At 40.0% G+C, this 20,276-nt stretch overlaps 1 protein-coding gene across 4 annotated transcripts in view; it reads left to right on the top strand.

The window, feature by feature from the left end:
• Positions 1-2,544: 2,544 nt before the first annotated feature.
• The window catches only part of WAPL (WAPL cohesin release factor), a 75,339-nt gene continuing 57,607 nt past the window's right edge, over positions 2,545-20,276 (top strand). For 2 of the 4 annotated variants that reach the window (XM_081074848.1, XM_081074846.1), the window contains exons 1-2: positions 2,552-2,594; positions 5,777-6,297. In XM_081074848.1, the coding sequence (XP_080930974.1) occupies positions 5,799-6,297 (499 nt within the window). In that variant the 5' untranslated portion in view covers positions 2,552-2,594; positions 5,777-5,798. Of the gene's footprint in view, positions 3,009-5,776; positions 6,298-20,276 lie in introns of all 4 variants that reach the window. The other 2 variants (XM_081074845.1, XM_081074847.1) reach the window with 2 other exon arrangements.

Below are 20,276 nucleotides of genomic sequence, written 5' to 3'. Positions count from 1 at the left end.
AACCAAAGAAGTAAAGGGTAAAGATGATGGTACAGCCTACAGGCCCAGGGTCTGGACCTCCTCCAGGAGGGACTCTAGAGTAGCAGGCCCTCCACCTGTTTTGGGTGTGGGGCACAGGAGGGTGGGAGGCCTACCACAGCTCTGCTCAGTATTCACATACTAAGCTTCCATATACTTTAACACACAATGTTTTACTTTTCAAAGCATGTATCATTTTTCTCCCAGATTCAAGAATATCTACAATAATGGAAACCTAATGTTTAAGAAAAAGTTTGATTCCCTCATTAGTTGAGTGAATGCCGACCTGCCCATTTCCTCACCTGTAAAATATGAACAACAGGCAAGGATGCAAACGAAGCTTTCTAGAAGGGCCTGGCATCACACCTGATGCATAGTAGGTTCTTAAGGCTCTCCTTTTCCCCTCTCATCCAAAACTATCAGGTTGCTGACAAATGCTGCATATACTTCAGATCAGTGCTTGTTAACCTGTAAAGTGTGGACTAATCATCTGGGGTAATCCTCTGAGAGTGCAGATTCTGATTCTGTGGAGTTGGGGTGGGGTAGGGGTGCCACATTCCCAACAAGCTCCCAGGTCAAGCCTATGCTGCCGACTGGCAAGAATCTAACACTACTAAATTCCATTACTTTATACAACTACCCAACAAAAAGGGGGTTCCACAGATTGTCTATTTCTTTAAAAAAAACCCCACCTCTTCCACTTTGGCTTAGTGCAGTCACTGTCCCAGCCGCACTAGCCAAGCCAGGGCACAATGAATCCATCCTTTGGTCGTGGAGGGTTCACAGCACTCTTCTACAGGAAGATCTTGAAATTGTCTCTCCACCACTTTTGGCTTTTTGATCTTAGCTTTTGCCTCTGATGATAATTATTCCTTAATTAGCACCCACCACTGTGTCATTTAAATAATTATAGTAAGAGCAGCTTGCACCTCTGTCAGCAATCTTCAAACAGATAAAACAAGATCCTATGCTGATTTTAAAAAAAGACAAAACTGACCCAAATAACAGTTAGGTGCACACCACCCCCAGTGGAATACACAGGTCTGTTATAACTTCCATTCATATCAGCTACTTAAGAGTTGATTTATTTTGAATCAAAGAAAGTACCGATAGAGTATTTGGGAAATTGTAAATGTCAGAATATTAATTTTGAAAGCAGTGGCGCTAAAGTAAAACAATTCAACCACATTAAGATCCACCTTAAATTCCTATTGGGAAGGGCTGCAGGATGTCTGAACTATTTTTTCTTTATTCGGAGTTTTTGGAGGAGCTTGGTAACTTCTGGGTGCCTTCAAAGCAAATAATCCATTTGTGTAACAAGGGGCGGGCTTTTCACTGAAAGCAATCAGTACTTTTCTAGTTTCCCCGGTGGATCTCCATTAACGGCCCACCAAACAGGGCCGTCGAAGCCCGATGAGTCATGCACCTCTTTAGGGAGATGCCGATCGCGCTCCTCTTTACAACGCCGTTTTCCCACTGCAGCCTTAAAAAAGCAAAATAAAATTAACCCCTCCCAAACTTTCTCCTGTTTTGAAAAGGTAATACATTGACCCGAAAAAAACAAAATGGCACAAAAAAATGTACAGCAAAAAATGAAAACTCTTTCCTCCCATTATCTCCCACCTCCCTGTCCTCCCCAAAGGCAATCACTGGTTCATTTCTTCAAACTTTTTATTATGGAAAATTTCAGATATGCAAGTAACAGAGACTGAAATAATGCGCCCATGTGTACGCATCCCGCTGGCTTGTTTGATTCTTCCTCCTTTAGTTTTTATAGGCGTTAAAGTAAATGCCAGACATCACATTATTTTGTAAAAACTTTAGAATGTCTTTTTTTAAATTAAAAAAAAACATAACCACATTGCCGTTATCACACCCAACAAGGTTAACGATAATTCCTCCACACCATCGATATTTGCGGACTCTTTTAACGGGCGCGGGGCAGACGGAGGGAGAACTACGAGGGTCAAGGACCGATGGTTTGGAGCGGGCGCATTCAAGAGCCGCGGCCCACATCTCTCGTGGCTGCGGCAGTCAGGTATCCAGCGCCCCGGGCCTCCCCGTTCCCACTGTTGTTACCTGCGCCGAGCCAGCACCGGCCAGGCCGGGTCGAGGGCGGCTCCGAGCCGCGAGCTCCCCGCTCCCGGGAGGCAGTTCCAACAGGCCCGGCGCAGCTGCACAACCCACCGTCCCCAGACACCGGCGGTTCCCTGGAGGGGAAACGATTGACACAGCTGCCTGCACTGCGCCCCGACCCTCCCCCGCGACACCTGCGTCTCCCAGCGGGGTCAGGAGCTGAAGCTGCCTCCCGAGCCCGGGGAAGCCAAGGCCGCGGGAGCCGCTACGCCCGTCTCCCGCTCCCGCTCGGGACTCTCAGCACCCGCGACCTCGCGGACCGGGACTACAACTCCCGTCGGGCCCCGCGGCCGGGCCAATGGCGGGCGCCGGAGCATGCGGGGCGCGGCGCCTGCGCGGCGGTTTGAGTAAGCGGCCGCGCTATTGGCTGCGGGGTCCGGCGGCCGCGCGGGGCCTGTGGGAAGCGGAGTGACGGAGCGAGCGGCTGTTGGAGGAAGGAGGTGGGGGCCGGGAGCGCAAATGGCGTTGAGATGGTTCAGGGCCCTCTTCAAACTCCAGCGCTGACCATTCACCGGCGGAAGCGGCGGCGCAGGAGGCGGCGGCGGCCCAGCGGGGGCACGTAGCGGACTCCAGTACCGGCTCCGGTGGCCAGGGAGGCCTAGGCCCAGGCCCGGCCGGCGGCGCTCAAGGCGGGGAGGGAAGTTGCGGTGCCGCCGCTCCTCCCCCCGCTTCCACTGGGTTCCTATTTACCGCGATCGGAGTCGCGGGTTCTGACCGTGGCGGTGCCCCTTGCGTGTCTGTGCGCAGCAGCCGGCTCTGTCCTCCTGCGCGGGACTCCGGCACCCGCCCGTGGGCCTTTGGGGGCGGGAGAGGCGGAGGCGGCCCGAGGCCAGAGCACCCGCCAGGCGCCGAGGGTAAGTGAGGTCTCGGGCGGCCGCCTAGGCCCGGAGCGAGCCCGTGCGCGTGGGGGAGGCCGGGGTCTGGCGCGGGTGATGGAAGGAGTGTCGCCGTATCACCTACCCGGCCTCTGAGGAAGTTGGGCAGCGGAACGACCCGAACAACTCTTTTCCCCCCTCTCTTTTATTTGTCCTTTTTTTGGAGTTCTTTTCGGGAGGCTGCTGGTTTCCTTTCCTCCCCAGGCGCGGTCGAGTGTGTTCGCCGCAGCCCCGAATCCTGGGCCGTCTTTCCCCCGCCCCTGGCGGTCTCGGAGGCCTCGCACTGCCCCGGGGATTCGGTGGCAGCGGCTTCCGGGGCGTCGGGAGCGACGTCCCTTTCCTGGGCGGTGGGGGCGGGGAGGAGAAAAGTTGCGGGAGCTTCCCGCCGTCGGGGGGCCGCCTCTCCCGCCACCCCCTGGCGCTCAGACCGCCCGCAGGTGGGGGTCTCTAGGTGGGTCATCGCGCCTGTTCCGGCTTTCATTCCGAAGCCCCTGGGGAGCGAAAGACTCTAGATTTGGACGGGGGGTCAAGCGTGAGGACTTTTTACCCCAGTGCGCTTCCCTGAAAATAAGACCTGGCTTTGGGCTAAGGAACAGGCCCAGCGATCGAAAAGACCATGTTAAATCATTCTTCCCTTCATAGTTAGTATGACAGGCTTTGGAAGGGGAAGCCTGCGCAAAACAGCCTTATGTACTTGAAATCTTCTTATAATGTCAAGTATGTCCGCACACTTACTTTTGAATTTTTACGTACTTGACACTCTAGGCTTAGATAATGCCATCACGATAATCTGTCTAGTGACTTCAAAAAAAAAAGGCGTTATAGAAAACTAAAGGAAATCAAAAATAAGGGGATGTTATGTAATGAACTCCCATGTATGTACTCATCTTAGATTGAACAGTTATTAACTCTTCACTAAATTTTTCTCGTTTCCATGCTTTACATTCCACACTCCTTGAAGTTAGAGAATCGTTGGCATTATTTCATCAGTATTTCAGCATATATTTGTAAAAGATACGAACTCTTAAAAAACAAGCATGATTTTGTTACCATTTAAAATAATTAACTTCGTAATACCAGATATTGACCTGCAGACTTCCAACTTGCAACAGTGAATGCTTTGTGGCTCTAGGACCGTTTTGCAATGAGTTTTTCTGATGTGGGCCTAAAGGAGCTCAAGTCTAGATTTTTGGTTTGGCATGTAGTCAGCATTTTTAGGTCATTACGGTTTAAGTGTGTCCAAATCGTCCCACCTTTGTTGGTATATGTAAATGTAGATCCGTAGATCAGGGCTTTACATTCATAGAGAAATGAAACAAAACCACTTTATTTTGTAGCTTTGTTTTGTTTAAGTTATACTTAAGAAAGACAATAAGATTCTTAGTGTAAATCTACACTAGAAGGGGAAATAGATCTCCCTTAGGAAAATGTTTTGGGACATGTTAAATGGTCTTCAAACAAACTACGTACTCTTAATGCACATGTGTGTGATGACTAAATTATTTTGTCAAATTAGAATTGACTTCTAACCAAACTCGAAGGGGAAAATTTTCTACTGAATATACGTAAAACTAAGTTTATAGTGATTCACTATAGATTGCAAGAATTTAAGTTAATAAAGGGAAAACATTTATAAATCAAAACATATTCAAATGTGTAAGTCAAATATTACTCCAGTTGTATTGTAAATTTCAAAGTATGAAGATATTTTCAAGCCCCTAGGCAATTGTTTATTTTTTCTAGTTACTTTTAATATATTGATATTTAAACTTTAGAAGTGTAAAGGTTTAAACTGTACACTTTAGAAAGTGTAAGAAATGAATACGAATTGATAGTGTTTAAAAAGTGCTGTAATTAGTTTTTAAAAACGTTTGACTCTTGATTTTTGTCCTGATAATTTTTTTGTCCTAGTATTTGTTATTAATATATAGATAAAGCAGATGAATCTTTTATGAAGTGGAGAGGAAAATAAAGTTAAATGTTTCTGTTGCTTATTTTAGTAATCCATGTACCACTGTAATATGCTGGAGTTCAACAGCTCCAGAAAACGTAATTCAGCAAATGAGCACAGTACTATAGGGACAAGGAAGGTAGATTAAATGGTTTCTTATGCTAGGGAAATGACCAACTAAGGAATATTTTTCAAATCACACTTCAAATTACATTAGACCAAGAATCAGAATCTTTAAGGTTGGGTTAAAAGCTGCAGGTTCTAATGCATGAGGAAACAGCACAGTTTTCCCAAGCCCCCATTAATAAGTGCTCTGCAATTTCAAAGAATTAAATTTTGACAATTAATTTGATATTTCTGAGATCCTGCAAAATGTGAACATTTTGTGCTTAAGATTTTTACATTAGGGGTTGATTACCCTATTAAGATTATTTTTAAACATAAAAGTGATGTTTATGAGAATAGCAAATAGTTTCATTTGAAACATTAAAAACTTGATGTTCCACTATAAGTTGGTTTTGTATATGCTGTATTATGAGTTGGTTAGTCTTACTTTGTAAGCAGCATATGAATATATGCTCATGGTTTAAAAAGTGACATATGGAAGTACATAGAGTAAAAAATGAGCCCCTCTCTGTATACACCCTCCCCATATTTATTTAACAATTTTAAAGATGTGTATCTTGAATGTTGAAAAGCCACATGGGGAGAATCCCTGAGTTCTTATTTTTATATTCAGTGTTAACACTTAAGTATGTGGTGGTTATATATTTTTTTTACATTTGTTTTTCCACAGAGAATATGAAACAGGTGTCAAAATGACATCCAGATTTGGGAAAACGTACAGTAGGAAAGGAGGAAATGGCAGTTCAAAATTTGATGAAGTCTTTTCCAACAAACGGACCACCCTTAGCACAAAATGGGGAGAGACCACATTTATGGCTAAATTAGGGCAGAAGAGGCCCAATTTCAAACCAGATATCCAAGAAATTCCGAAGAAACCTAAGGTAGAAGAAGATGATACTGGTGATCCTTTTGGATTTGATAGTGATGATGAATCTCTACCAGTTTCTTCAAAGAATTTAGCCCAGGGAAAGGGTTCCTCTTATTCAGAAACTAGTGAAGCTGCTCAGCTGGAAGACGTCACTTCTATACTTGAAGCTAATAGCAAAATTAGTCATGCAATGGGTGAAGACAGTGTTGTTTCTGATAAATGCTTACATTTGGAGGATACTTTGCTTGAGAAAGAAAAGAGCACAAACCGAGTCTTAGAAGATGATACAAGCAAAAGTAGCTGTGCTAAGTTAACGACTTCAGGTAAGCTTTGATTTTCTTAATTTTGAACCAACAGAGCTTTTTGTATAAGCCATTTAGTTAAATGATGTAAATAGTAAAATATACTACTTGGGTTTTCTTTCTGCATTTATGATGAATGGGAACCATAGATAACTTTGTAGAAAGATTTAAGAACTTTAAAGAAACCAATTGGGGGTTGAAATTTTCCTTAAACAACATGGATAATAATGTTTCCAGACTATTAACTCATGGTACATTTGGGAACAGTCTTTCATAAATCCCTAGCTTCAATTCCAATAAGAAACATCTCTTTGTTGTGTTAGGATTACACACTATCTCATTTCTATTACTCGGGGGGATTTGGATGGTTACTGATAATGAAAATGAGATGAGCATTTACAATGAGGATTGGCTTTAGGAGTGTTAGGCTTTCTTCCAAAACTAGTTTAGAAAGATTAAGGAGGTATTGAGTGCAGACATTGAAGAATTGAACTTCATTGCAAATTGAGATTAGTTTGTAGTCTGTTTGGCGCCATCAGCTACTTGTATTAATAGATTTTAATCCACAGAACCAGTTGTATTTTTTAAATGTTAATTTGTAAATCTGGCATCTAGTGTTCATTCCTAAAACAATATATTTTATCAGTTGTACCCCTCCTTTTGTAAAGGATTTGAGACTTATGAAAATGGTAAGCATCCAATTAACTAAAAGACTGAAGAGCTAAGATTGGATATGGCTGGGAGACAGCGTACGCCTTTATCAGCCATAGGACCAGGATAGCACTGTAGTTGAAAACCAACTGCTTCGCAAAGTTTAGTGATATGAAAGGTTATATAGATCCCATATTTTGAAAAGAAGTAAAGACAAAATTTTCTTAGCACTAAATTCTTAAGAGGAATTTGTCCTTTGGAGGCTTAGTATATAGTGCCTCAAACAGAATGATAAAGGACTGCTTTGCATAGTTACAGTAAAAATACTGAGCATTTTTCACTCTTGCCCTTGGGTGAGGATGAGCCAGCTGTTACCGTCATTACCTTGATTTTCCTGGTTAATTCTAATTTGGCAGTCCTTATGCTTTGCCCACATTTCTCCTGAAGCGTTGTTCATATCTTAAGGTTAGTTTACCTTTTCATAAAATGGAGCATAACTGTTTCCCGGATCAGCTCCTAAAAATGTATTATAATCGTAGAACTTTGAGCCAAAATGAACTTTTAACTCAGCTCTCCTCATTTTATAGATGAGGTTCAAAGAGGTCAAGTGATGTTCAGGGTCAGCTAGTGACAGAATTGGAATGAGATTGATTTTCAACATGTTGAGCGCTGTGCTAGGCTTTGGGAGTGTTGTTCCACTGTACCATGTTTCCCCAAAAATGAGACCTCGCCGGACAATCAGCTCTACTGCATCTTTTGGAGCAAAAATTAATGTAAGACCCAGTATTATTTATATTATATTGTTATATTATATTGTATTATATTATATTATTATTAATTAATTATATCATATTATATATTATAGTAGAATAAGACTGGGTCTTATGTTTTTGCTCCAAAAGACGCATTAGAGCTGATTGTCGGCTAGGTCTTATTTTCGGGGAAACATGGTAGTTGTCTAGTGTTTTACTAGAGAGCTTACTCTGCCCTCTCGCTGTCTTCGGATAGTTGTTTCACAGTGTAGGGCAGATAGGCTGGAGGAGGAAGATGAGGCTGGGGAAGTGGTGAAACTGGTCAAGGAAGGCAGACACAGGCTTCCCTCAGTGCTGTCTTTTAGAGAATAGGGCATCATTCATTGGTAGGCAGAGGGTATCAAGGGAATGACGGTTTATGTAGAGGGAGAACAGGAACTGGAAGTTAAATATTCAAAGGCGGCAATTGCATAGATAGTTTTGCTGGTGTTAAATCTCTAATACGTGTGTTCATACTGCCATTTGAAGTTGTTTGGTGGGAAATGGAAACAGTTTTCTGCAGAAATGAGATAATAGCTTCCCAGTCTAATGTAGCTGAATTGTATGTAATTCTGGTGGTGATACTGTGGACTGATGGAATCCAAACTCCATTATAATGGATTTGTGAGGAGAAAATAAATACTAAAATACAGATAGAGATGTTCAAGAACATCTTGTCTGTCTTTTCTCCTTCACAAGGCACCCTTAGTGGGAAGGGAATGGTGTAGCACTATGAATATTTCCGTTTTTCTCTTCTTTGGCCATCCAGAGCAGTCCCCTGTAGGGTAAGAAGGGAACTTGGAGGAAGTGCTTTTAGTTTGCATGGCAGTCTTATCCTAAGTTCTTACAAATACTTGTAAGTTCATATGCTTACAGTTGGTTGTAGTTCTCGGAATATTTTTATACGTAATTACCTTTTCCCCTTTGCTTCTCCCCTCTAAAATTTGGGCATTTCCCGTGTCTAAACTTTTTTCTTGCATTCTGTCTGTCATACATTGTCATTACTTTTACCCTCATTCAGAAAGCTGCCTGATTTTATTTGAAGTTTAGAAACCCAAACCTAAGTTTTTGATAAAAGGGGTTTCTGTAAATTGAAAGTGATTGCTAACCTCTTTTGAATTACAGATCTTTTTGAGAATGATAAAATTTTGAACTTCAGATAAAAGTGCTTGTACACCTACTTAGGTCTCAGAAATCTCTGAAATCCTTTGCAGGTCAAGTTTAGGCATTCAAGAACCTTTGACAAATTTTATGATCAAGCTTTTTAGAGTGTATAAGTTTAAGTTTCGTAGTATCCTTCCAGTGGAATGTTCCTGCTTATTCAGACCACTTTTCACTGTGTAATTAGAGTAGTACCCCCTTATCTGCAAGGGACACATTCGAAGACCTCCAGTGGATGCCTGAAACCACAGATAGTACCAAATGCTATATATACTATGTTTTTTCCTATACATACATACCTATGATAAAGTTTAGTTTGTGAATTAGGCACAGTAAGATTAACAATAATAAAATAGAACGATTATAATATATTGTAATAAAAACTATGAATGGCTTTGGGGTCATTATTAAGTAAAGTACTGGAACACAAGCACAGTGATACTGTGACAGTCATCTGATAACCAAGAAGGCTGCAGTGACTAATGGGTGCGTAGCGTACACAGCGTGGACACGCTGGACAGAAGGAGGGTTCACGTCCTGGCAGGCTGGAGTGGCATGGTGAGGGTTTCATCACGCTACTCAGAATGGTGCGCAATTGAAAACTTATGAAGTGTTTAGTTCTGTAAGTTTCCATTTAATAATTTCGGATAATGGTTGACTGCGGGCAGCTGAAATTGTGGAAAACAAAACTGGATAAGTGGGCGACTGCTGTACGTCACATCAGTGAAAAGGGCTTATCTAAGCTCAAACTTACACTTTCTCCTCGCATTACATTTTAAAGTGACTTCTTTCTCTATAGGGGAGTTTGTGATTAATTTTTAAGTATTATTAAAATTCTTTAAATATTTTATACCGGATAGTACTTTTAAAAACTGTGGCTTATTTGAAGAAGAAACTCAGAATGAGGTCATAATATGTATAATATGATTGCCATTTTCCAAATAGATGTTTGGTGCGTAAGGGAGTAAGAAGCAAAATTACAAACTGAATGAGATCTGTAAGGAATAATTCAGTTGGTGAAATGTCCTAACTCTTGATTTAAATACCAAAAACCAAAAAACTTACCAGCTTCAACGGTTGTCAGTACATGGCAAATTTTGTTTCATCTATTTTGCACATTACTCTGCACCTCCCATCCTCTACCCCCTGGATTATTTTAAAGCAGAGTCAGAACTTCCTGTTTTATTTGCAAATACCTTATTTGCAGTTGCTGTTAAAGCCAGTACGTTCTCAAACAGGTGTGCCATTTAAGAGTGACTGTTAACAGGCCCTAAAGATTTGCCCTTTTAAGAGATCTCGGAATATTCCTTAATGTGGAATCCGGGGCTGTGTGCAATAAGGGTAAAAGAAGGCTTCTGTTGCATTTTATATGAGGCTACTTCAGTTTTCCACCTTTGTGCTTTCTGCTTCAGGTTTTTATTCTGGATTCTAGAATAAAGTGTGCAAAGACTTATATTTCTACTTGGCACACTTTCCTTGCTAGTCAACTGAGATTCAGTCTACACATCCTGCCAAATATTGAGATAACTACTGCATAGGCTCTTAATTTGCACTACTGGTTTTGTAGCCAATAAATTTTTTCCATTTCCTTAAAGCTGTACTGAGTATTTATGTAAGCTAGAGTGATATTAGTGTCAGGAAGAACTTTGAGGATGATTTTTATAAAGGGAAATGAATTGTTCTATTCCTGAAAGCTTAAAATAGGCCAGGAACTTGTGACCTAAGATGAGATTGTCATCTGCTTATTAGATGAAGTACAGGTGATTAATGAGGATTATAAAAGAATTCTGAAAGTACAGCATCGGCAAGAGTTACTTGCCTTCATTTAGATATTGAATGTGTTGTATAGAATATACCTAAGTCATACCTAAAATCAGATTCTTTTAAGAGAAGTGGGTAAGAGACCTATCGTGTTTCCCCGAAAATAAGACCTAGCTGGACAGTCAGCTCTAATGTGTCCTTTGGTGCAAAAATTAATATAAGAAATATAAGAAAATTAATATATCTTATATTATATAAGACCCGGTCTTATTTTACTATTACTTATTTTACTTATGGTAAAATAAGACCGGGTCTTATACTAATTTTTGCTCCAAAATATGTATTAGAGCTGATTGTCTGGCTAGGCCTTATTTTTGGGGAACCAGTATTATTTATTAAGTTCCTACTTTGTGCTGCGCCCCTTATGTATCAGTTGATCCTTAATCACAACTGTGTAAGGCAAGCTTTCTCCCATTTTATGGAAGTAAAGCACAGCTCAGAGCGGCTAACAACTTGGAACTATTAAGTGGAAGATCTGAGGAATGTTCAGTGTTCCTCTCATACAGTGCTACTGCATTCTGATGTGAATAAACTTGATTTTATCATATGTAAAACCTTATCTTTAACATACTCTCACTATATGATCAGTTTTATCTTGATGTTGGAGATAACTTTATTTTGACAAAGAACAAATTATAGATTCTCTCTTGCCTCTAATTAAATAATTTTTAAAAATCTGAATGATGACCAAACTACTGACAATACTTAGCGAGTAAAACTGACTTTATTTTTACAGCTAATAAGTATCATGCTTTTAAATTTTTTCTGCTGTATAAAGATGAAAATTCAACATGTAATTTCTGAAGGAGATTGTAATTTTAATCGAATTCATTTAGTTTTAAAGTAGAACTTTAATTTCTTGTAAACGGTTTTCTTAGTAAAAGGATCGTTCTCAAGGCTTGAGCAATGGCAAAGTGCTGGTGATGACACGTTTGTATAGTACTTGATGCTTTTCAGAGCATTTTCCATATGGATTCCATTGTTAGGATTTGGAGCAAGATGATACATTGTAAATTTTTCTAGTCCAGCCACTGACTCTTCAGGAAGCAGTTTTCAATTTTTCTGGAGCCCTGATGGTGGGGGAAGATGAATTGTTTATAGGAAGATCTGGGGGATGCCTTCCTTCCACTGTTTTAGTGTCCTTTATATGCTGAGTGTTGGGTGTGTGTCCATGGACAAGATCTGGCTTATTTACATTCTAGTGGGCAAGACAGAGATTGAATAAAGAATAAGACGTGTGCTGAAAGTTACAAGAAAATCTATAGGGTGCTTTGAGAGTGTATAATAGGCTCGTGTACCTGGGAGGGGTGGGGCAAGGCTGACATTGAACTTGAGACCTACTGGTGCACTGAGAAGAGATTAAAGTGGCAGAGCTTGGTGACATGTGCAGTGAGGGAAAAGGAGACATCAAGAATACTTCCCTCGTAACTAATACAGGCAACTGAGCTCACAAGAGGATGTCATAAGCAGGATGTTTTGAGGTAAAGTCCATTAGTTCAGTTGTAAGCTCACTGGGTTTGCGATGTTTGTGATATGTTAAAGAGGCAGTAGGATCTGCTGGTGGGGAACTTAGATAAGAAATCTTGGTTTGAGATTCAGCATGAGTATAAATGCTATTTGAAAGTAGAGGAGGATTAGATGAAGTCATTAAGGAGAAAAAGAAGGAAAAGTACTGAGCTGTGAAGAACTTGGAATATTTCATAGATGGAGAGAAGAGGAAGAAAAACTAAAAGGAAATCGAACAGGAGCAATTAGAACACCTGAAGGACTATCAGGCAAGTGATGTTTTATAGAGATCAGCAGAAAGGTGTTTCATGAAGGGTCAACTGATTCGGAATGCTGCTGCAAAGTCAGTAAATATGAGGACTGCAAAGCAGGCATTGGAGTACGCATTTTAGATTGGAGTGGTCTCTGAGTGGTGAGTACACAGTGAGGAAATAGGGGTAGCAAGTGTTAACAACTTGTTAAAGATGTTTGGAAGGCAGAAGGAAAAGGGTAGTTAGAGGTTCTGGAAGGTTAGATTGCGTGGGAGAGCCTTGTAGCTCGGGGAAAGTGATTTTGGGAGAAGGGACACTGCATTTCCTGGACAGTAGAAGGATGGGTGAAAATGTGAGCTTAGAAGGAGGATGAAAGATAAGATGCTTTATGGCTGAAAGCATTGTTTCCTCCATGAAGTGACAGAAGAGGTTATCTCTAAAGGGAGAAAGTAGGGCAGGATAATATGGGGGCTTAAGGAGAGAGACAAAGGGTTCAAACAGATGTTGCAGAAAGTAGAAGAAGGAGCTGTCTAGAGAGGATTTCTGGACATACATCATTGGGACGTTAGTTGAAGTTTGTGTCACTAAAAACTCACGGTCACTAAATCTACCCATTATATAAGTGAATGTGTTTCCCCCCTTCCATTCGTAGGTCCCATTAGCCAGAACCTACATAGAATATAGAACATTGGATAAGATAATTAGAATTATCCTGGATTGGCATTTTGCCTGACAAGATGGGGAATGAACAGATGGAGAAGAAAGAGCAGTTAGGATATTGCTCAGAGAGAAATTGAAATGATGGACTGTAGAGTTTAAAATGTTCAGGAGCCGGACAAGGCTGCTAGTAGATACGAGAAGGGAGAGGAGAGGGTCAGTACACTGAGTCTTACTAAGTAAAAGTTAAGAACGGGATTACTGGGACAAGCAAGCTGGATGTTGGTAGGTTGTGATTTAAAAGTGGGTTATTTGCTTTTAATACTTATGAGGTGAAACCTTGTAGGACATGACAAGTTCCTGATGAAGTTGTGAGAGTAGTGGTTGAGATGGAATGTAGATTTGATGGGAGAAGGTTAAAGAACTGGGAGATCAGGGAGTTGGGAATTGGGGGAATTAAGGATGATAGCAAAACGGGCACGAAGGCGTAGATTATAAATCTTATGTAAAATGAATAAATGAAGAATAAGAGGTTGTTAGATGACAAGTGTGGGGAAGATCAGAGAATAGCTATGTGGCACAAATCTCAAAAGAATGGGTTTTTATGAGAGGGTGCAGGAATAATAGTTTTTCTAGTCTTTGAAGAACCAGTGACCCCAGAACCATCCTACTCTTGAGATACTGGGGTGGGAGGCCTGCTTTTAGCAAGGACTAGGAAGTGGGAGGGGGAATGAGCCCCCAGGTGTCTGTGAGTACGCTGACCTCTGAGGACTGGATTTAGGACTTACGGGTGTGGTGTAGGCGGTGGTGTTGGCTTGTTGGATTGAGGTTGGAAAGAAGTACAGATACATTTTGAGTGTTAGAGCACAGGAGAAGGTAGATGGCAAGATACGTTTACATTTTGGATCATGACCCAGAGAAACTGATAGAGGGATGGTGGCTTTGGAACCAAATTTTCCTAGAGCAGTTTTCAAACCTTTGTTCACAGATCATCTGAAGTTTTTGAAAACTGTCCCCACTTCATACACTCCCTTCCCCCTATATATTTTTAAAGTTTTCATCTTGATTTATCAGTGAAGGTCCCAGCTGGAAAAAGATGGCATGCCCCAATTAGGCTAATACCAGGAAGGTTTTTGTAAAGGGGCTGTTTAGAAAGGTGAGGGAGAAATGTTAGGAAAAGCACATGGGTTGGTGCCCTGGCCTTGGTTAGCTGCAGTGAAGCTATTATCACCCATTTTCACTGGGACGAGGGATTATCTGAGCCATGTTAGGAAGCCACTTTAGGAGGAGCAGTATCCTTTGGTTGAAGGGTCTTACAAAGAAAGCCTTAGAGGAGTGAAATCACCTGAAACTAACTCTCCTTCCTTCCTTTGTCCCACTTTGGAGGGTAAGCCTGAGGGTAGGGAGACTTGAACACAAGTCAGTCTCCTAGGGCTGAGATAAGAGTGGAGAGTGATCTGGAAGGACAGTGGAACATAATATCTAAAAAACCAAACCAACCCAAAACACCAAACTGTAAAGTTCTGTGGAAATGCATACAATTATGTAATCACTATCAAGATCAAATATCTCCCTCAACTCAAAAGTTCCTTCATACTTCTCTGTGCTCAGACCCTTTTCCTGTCTTCATGCCCTGTCATCTCTTTTCTCTCCCTGTAGTTTTGTCTTTTCCAAAATGTCATATATATGGAATCATCTAGTATGTAGTCTTATCAATCTGGCCTTTTTCATGTAGCATAATGCTTTTAAGAGTTGTTGATGTATCAGTAGTTCATTCCTTTTTATTGCTGAGTAATATTCTGTTATGTATGTGTATGATAATCCATTCACTAGTTGAAGGACATTTGGATTGTTTTCAGTGTTTGGCAATTATGAGTGAAGCTACTATAAACATTCATATTTAGGTTTTTGTGTAGACATGTCCTCATTTCTCTTGGGTAGTAAGGACCTAGGTGTGACATTGCTGGTCGTGAAAATATTGATCTTAAGTTTAAATACTTGCAAAGGATATGAGTTCCTGAAAATAAAAAATAATTTACTGTAAAAATTGACATTTTAAAATAAAACTAACATGCAGTTTGGGTGTCATAGTGATTTGTTTTAATTTTTTTATTGTAAAATAAAACATACAAAAAAACCCCACAGACTATATAGAAATATATGTTTGGTTGAATGAATTATTCATAAGATCAACACCCACATAACCACCATCAACTTCAAGAAAAGAATTTGCCAGCCACTCCAGAAGCTCTTTCACCCCAAAAATAACTGCTGTTCCTTCTATTATCATAATCCCCTTCTTGATTGCAAATGCCATAATTATTTGCTGTTCATTTGCACACATTAAAAAACATTAAAGTTCTTAACAGCCAAAAGATTTACAATGCCTTTCCCTTTTCGAAATTGTATTTCCATCTTTCTCCCCCTTCAGAATTTTATCCTTATGAATATATCGGGGGTGCCAAAAAATGTACACATTTTAGGAGGTATCTGTGTATTACTTTTCAAAGTCGAATTGAATTACAGTAGCAACGTGTAGTATGACGTTAACTTAATAGATGGCGTTAATCAAATGAATGCTAGTGTTATTCATTGCATTACAATTTTAATAGTTTTTCTTTGCCTTTTTTCTTGCACTTTATTTACTTATTTATTTATCTTTAAATTGAAGTTTACTGGGGCGACAATTGTTAGTAAAGTTACGTAGATTTCAGGTGTACAGTTAATTCTTTAATATATTATCTATATCTCACATTGTGTGTTCACCACCCTGAGTCAGTTCTCTTTCTGTCACCATATATTAGACCCCGTTTACCCTCTTCTAGAGCTTCCTCTTCCCCCTTCTCCTCTGGTAACCCCTAAACTATTGTCTATGAGTTTTTGTTCTTTCAGTTGTTTTGTTCTTTTGTTGTTTTTGGTTTATATACCACATATCAGTGAAATCATATGGTTCTCTGCTTTTTCTGTCTGACTTATTTCGCTCAGCATTATAATCTCAAGTTCCATCCATGTTGTCACACATGTTCCTATATCATCTTTTCTTACCGCCGAAAAGTATTGCATTGTGTATATGTACCACAACTTCTTTATCCATTCATCTATAGAAGGACATTTTGGTTGTTTCCATGTCTTGGCCACCGTAAACAAAGCTGCAGTGAACATTGGAGCACACGTGTTTTTATGGATAAATGTTTTCAGATATTTTGGGTAGATACCCAGGACAGGGATTGCTGGGTCATACGGTAATTCTATTCGTAATTTTTTGAGGAACCTCCACACTGCCTTCCATAACGGCTGCAACAGTCTGCATTCCCTCCAACAGAGTATGAGGGTTCCTTTTTCTCCACAGCCTCTCCAACACTTGTTACTATTTGTCTTGTTGATGATAGCCATTCTGACTGGGGTGAGGGGATATCTCATTGTGGTTTTTATTTGCATTTCTCTGATGATTAGTGATGTTGAGCACTTTTTCATATGTCTATTAGCCATTTGTATGTCCTCTTTGGAGAAATGTCTCTTCAGGTCCTCTGCCCATTTTTCAATTGGGTTGTTTGTTTTTTTTGTTGCTGAGCTTCATGAGTTCCTTGTATATTTTGGATATTAGCCCCTTATCGGAGGCACTGTTTGCAAAAATCTCCCATTCAGTTGGTTGCCTCTTTATTTTGTCGATGGTTTCTTTAGCTGTGCAGAAGCTTTTAAGTTTCATATAGTCCCATTCGTTTATTTTAGCTTTTACTTCCCTTGCCTTTGGAGTCAAATTCATAAAATACTCTTTGAACCCAAGGTCCATAAGTTTAGTACCTGTGTTTTCTTCTATGCAGTTTATTGTGTCAGGTCTTATGCTTAAGTCTTTGATCCATTTTGAATTAATTTTGGTACATGGTGACAGATAGCAGTCCAGTTTTATTCTTTTGCATGTGGCTATCCAAATCTCCCAGCACCATTTATTGAAGAGGCTGTCTTTTCTCCATTGTATGTTTTTAGCTTCTTTGTCGAAAATTGTCCATATTTATGGGGTTTATTTCTGGGTTCTTAATTCTGTTCCATTGGTCTGTGTGTCTGTTTTTCTGCCAACACCATGCTGTTTTGATTATTGTAGCCTCGTAGTACAAGCTAAAGTCAGGGAGTGCGATACCTGCAGTATTGTTTTTTTCTTTTCTTAAGATTGCTTTGGATATTGGGGTTCTTTTGTCTTTCCATACAAATCTGATGATTTTTTGTTCTACTTCTTCAAAAAATGCGATTGGGATTTTGATGGGGATTGCATTAAATCTGTATATTGCTTTGGGTATTATGCCCATTTTAACTATGTTGATTCTTCCAATCCATGAGCACGGAATGTCTTTCCTTTTCTTTGTGTCTTTTTCAATTTCTTTCAAAAACGTCTTATAGTTTTCAGCATATAGGTCCTTCATGTCCTTGGATAAGTTTATTCCTAGGTATTTTATTCTTTTTGTTGCAATTGCAAAAGGAATTTTTTAAAATTTCTTTTTCTGAGGTTTCATTGTTTGTATGTAGGATTGCAATGGACTTTCTTTCGTACGTCGATTTTGTAGCCAGCAACTTGACTGTATTCGTTGATTGTTTCGAATACCTTTTGGAGGAGTCTTTAGGGTTTTCTATCTAAAGTATCATGTCATCTGCAAAGAGTGACAATTTATCTTCACCCAGATTAATGGATGAATAATCTTGGATGCCTTTTATTTCTTTCTCTTGCCTGATTGCTCTGGCAAGGACTTCCTTCTCTGTTGAAAAGCAGAGGTGATAGGGGACAGCCCTGTTGTGTTCCTGAATGTAGAGCAAAGGGCTTCAGTTTTTCACCATTAATTATGATAGTAGCTGAAGGTTTGTCATACATGGCCTTTATTATGTTAAGGTATTCTCCTTCTATACCTATTTTATTAAGTGTTTTAATTAGTTTATTTTTTTTTTTGAAATGTGGGTTTATTTGTTTTCTTCCTTGTTTTTTTTTTTTTTTTAAGTTTTATTGGGGAAGCGGAACAGGACTTTATTGGGGGAACAGTGTGTACTTCCAGGATTTTTATTCCAAGTCAAGTTGTTGTCCTTTCAATCTTAGTTGTGGTGGGTGCCATTCAGCTTCAAGTTGCTGTCCTTCAGTCTTAGTTGTGGAGGGCGCAGCTCAGCTCCAAGTCCAGTTGCCGTTTCTAGTTGTAGGGGGCGCAGCCTACCATCCCTTGCGGGAGTCGAACTGGCAACCTTTTGGTTGAGAGGACGTGCTCCAACCAACTGAGCCATCTGGGAGCTCATCGGCAGCTCAGCTCAAGGTGCTGTGTTCAGTATTAATTGCAGGGGGCAGGGCCCACCATCCCTTGTGGGACTTGAGGAATTGAACTGGCAACTTTGTGGCTGAGAGCCCACTGGCCCATGTGGGAATCAAACTGGCAGCCTACAGAGTTAGGAGCCACCGGGCCGGCCCAAGTGTTCTAATTATTAATGGATGTTGTATCTTGTCAAATGCTTTTTCTGCATCAGTTGATATAATCATATGATTTTTGTCCTTTGTTTTGTTTATGTGACGTATCAATTGATGGATTTGCAGATGTTGAACCATCCTTGTGCCTCGGGGATGAACCCCACTTGGTCGTGGTGAATAATCTTTTTAATGCACTGTTGCATTCGATTTGCTAGAATTTTGTTTAGGATTTTTGCATCTGTATTCATCAGAGATATTGGTCTGTAGTTTTCTTTTTTTTGTTGTCCTTACCAGGTTTTGGTATCAGATGATGTTGACCTCCTAAAATGAGTTAGGGAGTACTGTCTCTTCTTCAATTTTTTGGAAGAGTTTGAGCAGGATTGGTATTAGATCCTGTTTGAAGGTTTGGTAGAATTCACTAGTGAAGCCATCTGGTCCCGGACTTTTGCTTTTGGGAGGTTTTGGATGACTGATTCAATTTTGTTACTGGTGATCGATTTGTTTAGATTTTCCAGTTCTTCATTGTTCAGCCTTGGAAGGCTATATGTTTCTAAGAACTTGTTCATTTCTTCTAGGTTATTGAATTTGGTGGCATATAGTCCTTCATAGCATTCTTGCATGATCCTTTGTATTTCTGTGATGTCTGTGATAACTTCCCTTTTTTCATTTCTGATTTTGTTAATTAGTGTCTTCTCTCTTTTTATCTTAGTGAGTCTAGCCAAGGGTTTGTCAATTTTGTAAATCTTTTCAAAGAACCAGCTCTTTGTCACATTAATTTTTTCTATTGTCTTTTTCTCTATTTCATTTCGTTCTTCTCTGATTTTTATTATTTCTTTTCTTCTGCTGATCTTTGGTTTCATTTGTTATTGTTTTTCCAGTTTTAAGGTGTAACATGAGGTTATTTATTTGGGATTTTTCTTATTTCTTGAGATAGGCCTGTAATGATATAAATTTTCCTCTTAAAACTGCTTTCGCTGCATCCCAAAAATTTTGGTAGGATGTGTTTTCATTCTCATTTGTTTCTATGTATCTTTTGATCTCTCCTCTTATTCTTTCACTGGGTAGTTCTTTAAAGGTATGTTTAATCTCCACATTTTGTCGTTTTTCCTGCTTGCTTTTTGCAGTTGATACCCAATTTCAAAGCCTTGTGATCAGTGAATATGCTTGGTATGATTTCAGTCTTCTTAAATTTGCTGAGGCTAGTTTTATGTCCCAATATCTGGTCTATCATGGAGAATGTTCCTTGGACACTAGAAAAAAATGTGTGGTCTCATATTCTAGGATGAAGTGCTCTATAAATGTCAGTTATGTCCATTTCATCTAATGTGTCATTTGGGGCTGCTATTTCGTTATTTATCTTCTGTTTGGATGATCTATCCATAGCTGTCAATGATGTATTTATGTTCTCTACTATAATTGTGTTTTGGTCAATTTCTCCCTTTAGTTCTGTTAGTAGTTGCTTGGTGTATTTTGGTGCTCCCTGATTGGGGGCATATATATTGATGACTGTTATGTCTTCTTGTTGTATAGTCCCCTTTACCATTATGAAATGTCCATCTTTGTCTCTTGTTACCTTTTTCACCCTGAAGTCTGTTTCATCTGATATCATTATGGCTACACCTGATTTTCTCTGGGTACCATTTGCTTGGAGTGTCAATTTCCACCCTTTCACTTTGAGTCTATGCTTGTCCTTGTAGCTGAGATGTGTCTCTTGGAGACAGTATATGG

Source organism: Rhinolophus hipposideros (genome assembly GCF_964194185.1).
Source record: "Rhinolophus hipposideros genome assembly, chromosome: 15".
NCBI classification, from domain to species: Eukaryota; Metazoa; Chordata; class Mammalia; order Chiroptera; family Rhinolophidae; genus Rhinolophus; species Rhinolophus hipposideros.
The sequence above is the reverse complement of the archived record's forward strand: the minus strand, read 5'-3'. Positions and strand labels throughout refer to the sequence as shown.